The 11744-nt window shown below is 46.5% G+C and overlaps 1 protein-coding gene across 1 annotated transcript in view; it reads left to right on the forward strand.

Moving 5' to 3' along the window:
* The window catches only part of RALY (RALY heterogeneous nuclear ribonucleoprotein), a 72918-nt gene extending 68213 nt beyond the window's left edge, over positions 1 to 4705 (forward strand). Inside the window, exons 7-9 of the mRNA XM_026042501.1 lie at positions 202 to 347; positions 4280 to 4328; positions 4425 to 4705. Coding sequence (XP_025898286.1) covers positions 202 to 347; positions 4280 to 4324 — 191 coding nt within the window. The 3' untranslated portion in view covers positions 4325 to 4328; positions 4425 to 4705. The remainder of the gene's footprint in view (positions 1 to 201; positions 348 to 4279; positions 4329 to 4424) is intronic.
* Positions 4706 to 11744: the final 7039 nt, after the last annotated feature.

An 11744-nucleotide genomic window follows, 5' to 3' on the forward strand; every position in this document is an offset into this window, starting at 1 on the left:
TGGCAGAATGAATTCTGATTTGCCTCTCCAGTATTTCTTTCAGTCAGCTTCCTCAGAATTGATATTGTAGGGAAAAAGAAAACCATGATATGCTCATGATTAATATAGCAACTCCTGAATATGAGGGCCCATTGGATTAGTCTCATTAGACTTCGAGAAATGTCCCCTCTAATCCAGGTATCTTGGCTTTTGGTCCTACAGAAGTACGGAAGAAGGTTGACGGAAGCAAAAGTGAGATCTCCCAGGAAGACACAGCATCAGAGGCAGAGATCAACACAGAGGAGCCACTGAATGGGGATGAGGGTGAGGAAGAGGGTCTTGCACGAGATGATTGTGAAGATGAACTGGTAAGAGGGTTGGGATAATATGTCCCTTCAGCCAAGAGAATTTAATAAGACACTGCAGTTTTCCTAGAACTTTTTAAGTCCGCAGGAAAATACATTTTTTTTCTGCTTAAAAATAAATAGTTGTATTTAATCCCACGACTGCTTACAGCTTGTTCTTCCAGAGTGCTCTTCTTGCAAAAGATTTGACCTAGAGAATACACATGAAGATGCCGAAGAAACATAGTTGGCTCTTGAAATTCAGTTCACATTTATCCTTCATTTCACAACAGTTTAATCAATGGTTAAAACAAGTTGCTTTGCTCCAGAGTGATTCTCAGCTGGACTAAAACATGTGGCAAAGACATGCCATAGTATATTGACTACACTTTACTAACAACTTGTATTTGCATTGACTTTTCTTCTGGATGGACACCAAATTGCATAAATCTAGTTGCAGTTTGAGCGAGTGGCTACTGCTGTGCATGAAGCTGTATATCCTTGCTGAGGGCAGCACTTGCCTGAGCCTGATTAGCCTGATGTCATACGCATTGGCTTTAGTGTTTCCATGGCATAGGGATATTTTCTAGGCAGGGAGTGAAAGCAAGCCCAGTGGGCAACTTCTGTGCCCAAAATTGAGCATCTGTTTATGCATTTTACAGGATGAGAAATATGTTTGCTTACTGTGACGTTGCAGGGTACTATATTCATGTTGGTGGCATTGCCATTTCTTAAAAATTAAAGTTCTTCTGAAAACAGGATCAGCTCCAGACCCAGATGAAATGGGCAGTTACAAAGGGCAATCAGGTACTGGCCAGAGAGCTAGCCCTGCGTGCTTTGCTGGGCTTCAGCGAGTCAGGGTAGCTGTGATTCTGTTGCCCAGGGCGCCTTGGTGAGGAGGGATGAGGGATCTGAACAGAGTCTTTCAACTGTTTCATCTTCAGGGGCCTCATAGCTGAAGCCTGTGACCACTGCTAAATCTAAAGAGATGATTAAGAGAAGACATCATAACAGACTGCTGTAAAGCAGAAAGGCAAAAGCTGGCCTTCATCTCCGCTGATTATGACAAGGAAGCCCAGGTTTAAATTACCTCAAGGGAAACAGATGGTAGAAATCAGGGGCGGGAGGAACTTGCTGATGCTCATGATGATAAAACGCTGTGCAGACTGTCAACAGCAAATGTGGAATTCTCCAGCATTGGTGGGATATGAAAACAGAGTGGACAGACATCTGCTGGGAATGATTTAGGATGGACTGGTCCTCATTAGGTGTAGGAAATGAACAAGATAACTATTTCAGGTCCCTACAATCTATTTTCTGTAATTCTCTGGTCTTAAAGAGGCATTGAGATCAGAAATCTTTTGCTGCCAGCATCAGACAGGCTTGAGTGTGCTCAGCATGGGGCAGCTTAATGTGTGCAGTTCATCCACAAGGGTATTTCCTTAAACACTGCAAGGCAAATCACAAAAAAAAAACATCCTTTATACTTTGATCCTGACCTTGCAGCACCGAACAAGTCCTAAATCTTTCCAGTTCTTGGGGAGTGACTTCTTCATCCCGTGTCTCAAACCTACACACATCAGCATAGCTCTCCCCCTGCTATCCATGGACACTGCATCCCAATTTGTCACTAAGAGCGTGACATATCCTGCACACCTCTACCCTGCACACACACTTCCTTTCAACCCCGCTTAGAGGCTGAAGTTGGCTGCCTGGTTCTGTGCACTAATCTCTGTTTGACCATGGCGAGGGTACCCAGCAGTGAGAAGGGGCAGAGGAGTCAAGTCCAACAGGAATGCTGCAGCCCACAGACGTGGAGAGAGACTGGCCCTCCGTATGAATTTGTGCCCTGTTCTGTGCCAATATTTATCTCAACCCTCATGTCTTTACCAGTTCTGATTTGGTTGTCAGTAACAGGTCCAGAAGGCTATCCCCTAATCTGTTTATTAGCCAGCCATGCCAAGAAATTGTCCTTGATGCTCTCCAGAAACCTCCTTGATCGCTTTTTCCCAGTCTCATTGCCCTTCCAGCAGGTCAAGGTGAAGTCTCCTGTGGAGTGGTGGAGTCTCCTGTGGTTGGAGTCTCCTGTGATTAGCAGGACCTGCAATCATGAAGCTTCTTCTAGCTGCCCAGAGAATGCTTCATACACTTCTCAATCTGTAGCAGATGCCCACCATGCTGTCACTGGGTTTGGTGTCCTCTGGCCTTTAACCTGAGTCATTGCCTGTTCCAGGGCCAAGCTACGTGCATTTGAATTATCCATTTGCATGAAACGCAACACGGCCTCCTTGCCTTCTGTCCTGGCTTCTGAAGAACCTGTTCACAGGCAGCTTGGTAACTGCAGCTCTGCAGGCAGAGTAGACTTCGTTCTGCTGCTGGAAGTCACAAGGCTTCAGACTTGCCCATCTCAGTAGTCTCCATCGAGATCTCTCTCGACCGTAACCTCTTGCTGTCCCTCCTTCCTTGCACTGGTGGATTGAGGCGTTTGCCTATGCACAGTCTCTGTACATGGAGCCTTTTTTGGAGGTTGGCTGAGGTGCAGTGGAAGTAGCCAGATGATGGATACATGAATTCTCTGTGCCTAATTCCCTGGATTTTTTCCCACGAGGAATTCAGCTCACACATATGCCCAGTAGACTAGAGGTGCTCCAGTGAGTCAGGAGCTTCCACCTGGCTTAAGCAGGCAGAGAAGAGCAGATTCAGAGCTGAAATCAGAATGGGACTTCCATGCCTTGTAAAGCAGTCTGTTACTAGCAAGATTTAGATTAAGATCCCTTGCCTTTCCTTTCCTTTCAGATTGGTTAGTGTCACCTGCAGATGTCCCCCAGCTCCGTTTCCATCTATAAAATGTCCCTCACAAAATCTGGCCTCGGCAGGAAGTGAAGTAGCACTGCTGACTGTCTAATCCCTTCAGTGACACTGTATTGCAGAATGGCTCCATGAGGGGACCTTCTCATGCCTTATTTTCAAAAGCACTCTGGTATGGAGAAAGGTTCAACCCACCACGCTATCACTGTGGTCTTTGGCTTGGTGAATACTCTAAATATTACCATTTTAGATGATGATCTTTGCTGCAAAATGGGACCAGCTTCTCTGACCAAGAGCAGTGCTGTTGCACAATTGCAGCCATGGACCAGCTTCATCCTTGGGCAAACATTAGTGAGCAATCACAGAATCACAGAATCACAGAATGTTTAAGGTTGGAAGGAACCTCTAGAGATCATCTAGTCCAGCCTGCTCAAGCTGGCCACCACGTGGCACAGGGTGGCATCCAGGCGAGTTTTGAAGACCTCCTGGCATGCCTGTTCTCTGGTGTGGGCCTTTCCCAGCTCCTAAATAGACTTCTCACAGTGTCAAAACAAGGTATCAGCCATGCATATACATGGAGTGCCACCCATTTTTGGCACGTGCTATGGATACATGCTGAGCACAAGTCTCTCACTTAACCTGGCCATATAAAAACGAGGCATTCAAAAGGCAAAGAGTAGCTCAGCAGCACTGGTTGCCACAGGTTCAAACCCTGGGGACCTGCTGGACCCACTACAGGTGCTAACTCTGGATAAGCCCCAAGCAAACACCTGGCTTTATGGTGCTACCCTGCAGTGGGCTCACTTTCATCCTGGTCCCTTTAGGGGGTAGCAGGAGCCCGACCTCAGAATCAAGCAGGGAATGACACTTCCCACAGTCTCCTCTGGGCATTGCCAGGGTAAGGACCCGGAGCAAATTCCTGCTTTTGTCCTGACACTGTCGCTGACAGAAGGTGCAGCCACTGTGCACAACAGCCACAGCAGGCAGTGGCTCCCCCACTGCTGAGCAGCCCAGCACGGTTCCTGCTGTGAGAGCTCTCCCACAAGCCGTAGAAGAAGCCAACCCCAGTATTTGACAAATCACAGCATCTCAGGCAGGGCAGCAGGAGCAAATACTGATTTCCTCTTTCTGGTCCTTTTTCCCCTCAGGAGAACAGCCATTACACAGATGTGGAGGATGCCAGACTACAGTAACCAGGTACAGCTCACGCACTGCTTTTGGAGCATAAGCTTTCATCCCATACTGTTTTTTTTTTTTTTTTAATATATATATTTTTGTTTTTGGCTGCTTCAGGAGATGCTCTTTCACACTGATCCTCTGAGCTTTCCTATCATGGAGCCTGGCTGCTCACCTGGGCCATCAGTCAACACCTCTCTCCATTTCCTAACCCACTGCCTCTCTGAAGCTCAGGGAAAATGATGCACCTATTTTTTTCTCTCCTCTGCTTGCAGCCTGTTCAGAACAGCAGTGAGCAACAATGCGTGGAAAGCACGGGGCTAAACCCTGTCCTGGCACCCTGAGCAAGACGAGCTAACCTGAAGGGCTGCTGTCATCTCTACTCGGCATTGAAAAGGAGAAACATGGCCCAACATCTCCCACCCATCTGTAAAGCAAAGACAAAAAAAAATAAAATACTCACCCCAGCAGATCCCCAGTGCCCCACAGGATGGATTCAGAGCTCTGTTGCCAGCACAGGCAGCAACCAAACCTTGCACAGCCCATAATCTTCACTGACTGCAGAGGGGCGACTGATTGTGTTACCAAGTAAATCAGAGATGCTGTATAGCATTTTGTAGAAGAGGAGGGTCAACAAATAATACCCAGCAAAGAGGTTTTTTGTTTTGTTTTTAGTTTAGCTTTGTTTTACCCATGGTAATTAAGGGCCAGAGCACTTGCTAACTGGAGGAAAAGTTGGGACAGTTTATGGTCTCACACATCATGTCAAGCAAGAGGGTGTGGGGCGTGCTCCCCTCCTAGCACAGTTGCTTTATCCCCTGTTCCCTCGTCCCATGAGCTGTCACGGGTGTGTGGTCGCTTCTGGTGAGAAAGGAGCCTGTGCCGCTTCATTGCTGAGCTCTTTGCAATTGCTGGAGGAGAAGGTTGGGAGAAGGAAGGTGCCTGCAGGAAAGCAAGCACGCCAGAGCAGCAGCAACAAAGCCTACGTCCCCTGCTTGGTCAGGCTCCTTGTGCTCCCTTGGAAACGCTCTGTAAAGGCTCAGGGAGCCCTTGCAGAGGGAGAGGGTGCAGGCACCTGCAGGCTGGTGGCACAGACCCCTTTCTTGGCTCAGTGGCACCCTGGACAGGAGGTGACTCCACTCCCTGCGCAGCGCAGTGACGGGCGACCCAGCCCATCTTGGGGGCTCGCTGCTCCCCTCGCTCCAGCATCGTCAGGACAGATCTGAGCAACGAGGTGACTTGCCTGAGCTTCACGAGACTGGCAACAAGGAACACGCTGAGCACAATGCATGTGGGCCCTCAAGCACCGACCCGTATCTCCAAGTTCAAACTGCTTTTGACCTGCCCTAAGCCCTGACGTCGGAGGGTTGCAGCAGGCAGCATGTGGCTTGTCATGGGAACCTTTTTGCACCACGGTGTCCGTCTCTGTGCCGTTTCCTTCTCGATCTTTCATGGCTTTACCCCTTTTTCCCAAGTTCAGAGGTTGATGGGACTGAGACTAATGCAGCACTTTATTCAGATCGGATGTGTCCTTCCCATCTCCTCTCTGGCCCTTTCCCCTCTGAAACACAGCCCCACACCAGGGCTTTGAATCCAGACTGCCATCCTCACCTTCTCCTCCATCAAACACTCCTCAAACAGAGCAGTTTGCTCCTTGCTCCCCACATCTACGGAGGGCTGTGGAAGGGGGACTCCTGCTTCCTATCCCGCACTCAGAGCCAGGCCTCTTCGGCAGCATCGCTCTGAGAAGGGCAGAGAGAAAAATAGGTTGAGGGGGGCAAGGCTTTCTGCCCACAGGGCCGTCCCAGAGCAAGCATGGCTCTTGAAGCACAATGTTGTATTTGCATTTCTTAGTTTAAGATAATTCATGATGGAGTAAAGGGATAACCGTGCTTTCCCCAACCGTTTTTTTTTCCGGTTCCTGTACAATTTATCCATTGTGTTGTACTGAGCCGTTGTAGAGCTGTTTTCTAGGCTTTGAGAGATGAGCTGCAGTTTTTTTGCTATGAACTGACTGTGATGCTGATGTTTGGGAGAAAGGTGACCTTGTACATACAATCCTGTATAATAAAAGAAAGAAATCTAATTTCCTTCTGCTGTCTTCTCTCCTCACTCTCTCCCATCCACACACACAAACACACACACGTTCTCCTGCATGGGGGACAACCTCTGCTACCTTGCCCAGTTCCAGTTCTACCAGTAGGATTGGCTTTATCTTACGCAGTGTCAATTCCCTTGGTGTTTCCCCATAGTTAATGCAACATCTGGGCAGGCTGAAGAAAAGCCATGGCCAAAAATCGAACAACTCCCACTGAATATGTCTCTGGTTTTTGTCTCATGGTCTGGAAAAAGTGCTTTTGTTAAGGCCTTTCCCTACCACGCCGAGATCTTATTAGGAAAGTCCCCAGGCTTGACTCCGTTTCTCACATTCGCTGCCAGGAATGAGCAGCATCAGGTGGTAACAACAGCATTGTCCTTGCTGCAAACAAACCTGAAGGTCTTGAGTCCCCCCTGCCTTGCCTCAACCTCTGGGAAGTAGGTAGGACACACACCAGCTTCCAGGACGTTTTGGGTTTCGCTACAGCTGCAGGTGGCAATAGCAGACATGAATATTTTTTTTTTTTTTTTTTTTTTTGTCTTTCTGCATAGTTATACATTGGCTCTTGGTTGCTTCCACATCACTCGGGGCCAGAACAGAACTGCAGGCAGGGTTTCCATCAAAGACCTCGCAACCCGCTTCAGATGAGGTCTCGATGCCTGGCCCTGGGCTGCACCGCGGTCAGCCCCAAAGTGCAGTGCGGAGTCACTGCACTTCCCCAGTTCCAGCTGTAGAGACTCGATGAGCATCTACAGATATGTCCAGCTGGGGAATATCCAGCTTGGATATGTCCACGATGTCCAGCTGGGAAAATCCTGGCTGAAGATGCTGGTCCCCAGGGAGGACAACCAGTGGTATCAGGAAAAAGCTTTCATCTAGCAAAGCATTCTCTTAGTAGCGCCTTGAAATAGGTAGCAAAGGGTGAAACCAAGGAAATGTAGACTTAGAATAACACCTGCCAGCATTCCCGGTTTCTATGAGTCCTTCTGGCTGCACAAGCCCAGGTAGCAGCTCCAGCACTTGGCACCTCCCTGAAAGGCTGCACTGAAAAAGCAGATCACAGCAGTGGCTGCTGACACACAAAGCTCTGCTACAAAAAAAAAAAAAAAGCTTTGGAAAATTTTGCTCTTAAATCAAGCAAAATAATGGTCCATTGGAAATTGTTCCCATATGGGGGGAAAAAAAAAAAAGCAATAAATCCTTCAAGGAGACATGCCATCCATGCAGAGCAAGAGGCTCCCAATTGTCCCCATCAGGGCTGGTTATCTCCCCCTGCAACCTGATAACCACAGAAGGAAGCCGTGCAGGTCCCCAACACATTGGGTGGCACTGATGGGCCATGTACAAGCAGGACTCTTCTGTTCATGTGCGAAACAGCATATGCTTGCCATCACATTGGATCATAACCTGTCACTGTGCTCATCTAAAATAATCACAGAGAATGATATGTTGCTTTTGGAACTGCCCCTCGCAGCTTCCGAACCGTGCCTTAATAGACCTGAATTAGTCTCCATCAGGAAAAGCATTTCTCCAACAGCAGAGCATATGGAAACAAAGCTGGTAGCTTGGAATCAAGTACTGAAACAGGCTGGAAAAGCACAGGCGTAGTGATTTAGGGCAAAGAAAAGTAGCACTCCTCTGTGAGAAGTGCATTTAAGCTGTGAGGCTTTTAAGCCTGTTTCTGTCTCTCATAACACTGTAACACTCCACTATAATGGACAAAAAAGGAGGCCGGATTTGTTGCCATCATTTCAGCTGTTCTCTGGTAATGTACAGCTTTTCAGTTACACTGTGACCATTTCCCACATCACATTTTTGTGGAATCTTTTTCCGATCCAAGGCACATCTGCATTCTTTTCTTACCAAAAAAACAAATACTGTGTTGTCAAACTAGAAGAAAACTCCAAAGACCAGACAAATCAGAGTCCTGAGTCTTCTCTGACCATAGCTGGGAACTTTCCTAATTGCCATTCCCTTCACGTAATTTAAATATCCACCTTACACATTTGTTAACCGCCAACATTGCCTGTATGTGGAGAGCATCTGCCTGGGCAAATGGCTAAACATCTACCAGTGGTTGATGTTTACCAGTGGGGAACACCTACCTAGGAGTATGTTGAACCTGGGGCAGTTCAGGAGCTGTAGGAGCACAGATACACAGAGGATATGCATTGGTCTTCTTAGTTCCTTAATGAATTAATTTCAAAGCACGAGAGCGTGGGCAGACAACACTTCCTATGAATTCAGATTGCATTCAGATGCACAACGAACCAAGGATGGTGCCCTGGGTATTATAACCCAAATCAGCAAGGTAAACCACACAGCTACTTCTTTAGCAGCTGTTCCCTCAGGTAGTATTTCGGGATAGTAGGAATATTAATGCAAAATCATGTTCCAGCACACAAAAATGACAGGGCTCAGATGGGAGGACCCAGCTCCATCTGCAGAACAGCAGCAGGAGGACCGCGGTGGCTGGGAGATGCCAGCGCAGGAGCCACTTGCTCTGCAGAGGGGACCCCCAGGAGGACAGCAGCTCAGGAGCCGGACAGCACAAACGCTCCACGCATCTAAAGCTCGGCATTGCCTCCCGTTTAATAGTCCTGAGCAGTTCAGGAGAAAGTTGGTGGGTGTCCCTGAATGGTGGTGACTTCCGATCTTCACTGCAGCTCAACTCCTTTCTTATGGCCCCCTTCAAATCCACCCGGGCCAAGGTATGCTCTTACCTGCTCTTGGGCTGCTCAGAAAGACACTTCTCTGCCTGCAGCACTTTCAGGAGGCCCAGAGCTCCAGCCCTAAAACCCATTGTTCTTCAAGCGCCAAAGGTTCTTGCTTGTGGCCAGGATTTCAAGGTCTCCTCCCTCACCTCAGCCAAGCACAGAGGAAAGCGACGTGCTTCAGCATGCACCTCGGTCTGTCTGTGAAAGTGGAGCAGGTCTGGAATCAAAAATGAACCAGTGTTTGCGAAAAAATTAGAAGCAATCTGTTCTGAAGATAAACCTAAAGACAAACCTAAAGCAAGACAAACTCCAGTGGCAGCCACAGCCTTAAACCTGTGATTATTTATCACTGCAAGTGACTGCAGAGATTATTTATCACTGGAAGAGAACCCAGAGATCCTGGCACTGCTCCTTCAGAGGGCTCCTGAGGACCAGGAGGAAAAAAAACAGACAAAAGATACTTTTTCATGGCTTTTGTGCCTTGTTTTCAAACTGGATCACACCTTCTTGCTTTTCTTTCTGTAATGAAGACAAGAAAACTTTATTTTCTTTTTAGAAAAGTGCTATCACAAGAGACCCATAAAACAGCATAAGACACAGCAAGAACCAACTGTGTCACCTAATGCTGCTGTTTTGCTGGACAATAGATTTGTGCAAAGTGCATTTTACCATCACAGTTATTTGGCCCTGCTCCACACTATGAGAAGTGACATGTTTGCACATAGAAGAAGGAAATACAAAAAAACCTGTAACTACACAAAGAAGGGAAACCAGAGGAAGGAAAAAATGGTTGATATTAGCTTGCTTTAATATGGAAGTAAGTTCTCAAAGGAGAAAAGATTTTGAAAAATACAGATTTTTTGCTGCTTCCAACCTGTTGCAGAAACTATGTGTCACAGCTATAATCAGCAACATTAGTTTTCTTAGCTGCTACCCAAAACCTTTTCTCCTCTCTATATCACAGTTGACAGACCTTCAACAGAGTCTGAAAAAGTCTTTGTGATTCATTTTTTAGAACCGAAATAAGCTAATTCAGTGCAGGACAAAGTTTAAAAAATCCAAGGAAGCTGCTTTTGTGCTAGAAAATCCATAGTCAGACCCCATACACTCTCACTACGGGAGATACAACAGGCTGACTAGGGAAGCAACCACACGTTTCTGCTGGATAAATATCAGAAAAATGACAAATAACACAGATGTGAAGTTATTCTTGCTAGGTTTTAGAAGTATGTAGTCGTTTACAATATGCAGAAAGGAAAAGGGAAGAACAGCAAGCTTACACTGCAACTGCTGAGCCTGATACAGTCCTCCTAGGAGAAAGGAAATGACAACGTATTTTCTTCCTGCAAAGAAAATCCAGTTCCTCAAGTCTATGCAGCAGTGACAATTTTTCAGGATCAGTGAAAGGATCTACTTCTGTATAAGAAGATATGCCTAGAGTTTAAGATGGAGACTACAGGGCAAACAGCTCAGGTTCAACCACATTTATATAACATTGTGTGTATATATATATATATATATATATGTAGGTGTATACATACTTATATATTCATATATGTAGCATATATAAATATAGGTGGGTATAGGCAGGTACCTCGGCTGTGTTAACCTGTGTTGAAGTTCATCCAAGAACAGTTTCCCAAGGCTCTAAGGTTGGCCGAATTGCCTCCGAGGGCATTTCCTTGACTTCACTGACTATAAAATGAGTCAGTAAACATGGATTTCTTAGCTGGACTGTGTGGAGCCACTTCAGGGAAAGGGCTTCTACAGATGGGCTGCTTCTCTTATCAACATACTGTATTCAGACTACTGAGAGTACAGATTTTATTTTATGAGAGAAAGTCATGCTGTCTTCTCTGCCACGTAATCTCACAATTTATCCAAAAACCACTTCAGCAACTCGCCCAAAGCAGAGCCATTTGAGAAGAGTCTTTCCTAGGGGTGACAAAAGGGCACCTGGAAGTGGAAAAAAATTCTTGGGGGAAGTATTTGCACTGGAGTAGCTGGAGTGCAAGCCTATTGCCAGGAGAGCTGTTTGCCAAAACTGCAGTCCAGCAGGCAGTTACAGAAAATTATACCCAGCCTGAGCCACGACCTGCTGCTCCAACAACACAGGACTAACCTTCACCACGGTGAAAATAATTCAAAAATAGAAAAGTAAACCATTATTTTGGAATTCAGTGTGACTTCGTAGCTTATTGTCCTCACTGGTGGAAACTGAACTGATAATTCCCACACAGCTGCCCTTTTCTGCTGAATCTCTGCCTTTTATTCTCATCAGCTAGGCCTGAGGAGCTGAGCTCAGACAGCTGGAGAAACGTTACCTAAACACTACAGTTGAGTTCTGGTGAACATAGGTATCAGCATCACACTTGACTTTATATTCTCCTGCTGTTGTTATTTTCCTATCCCTCCACCATGTTTTATCATACCAACTCACATTTTCCAGCAGCTGCAGCCTTTAAAGTCCATTTTCTTCTCCTTGCTGACCACCTTCAACAACCAAACTAACCTGTAAGGTATGTCCGTAATTGACATAAACTATTTGTGACTTGAGAACAAGGCCTGGTGACTCATGCAAAAGTAAACCAGAAACCTCTCCGTTTCAATGGGAACTGCCTG

Source organism: Nothoprocta perdicaria, unplaced genomic scaffold (genome assembly GCF_003342845.1).
Source record: "Nothoprocta perdicaria isolate Ctin4 unplaced genomic scaffold, notPer1 scaffold_305, whole genome shotgun sequence".
Lineage (NCBI taxonomy): Eukaryota > Metazoa > Chordata > Aves > Tinamiformes > Tinamidae > Nothoprocta > Nothoprocta perdicaria.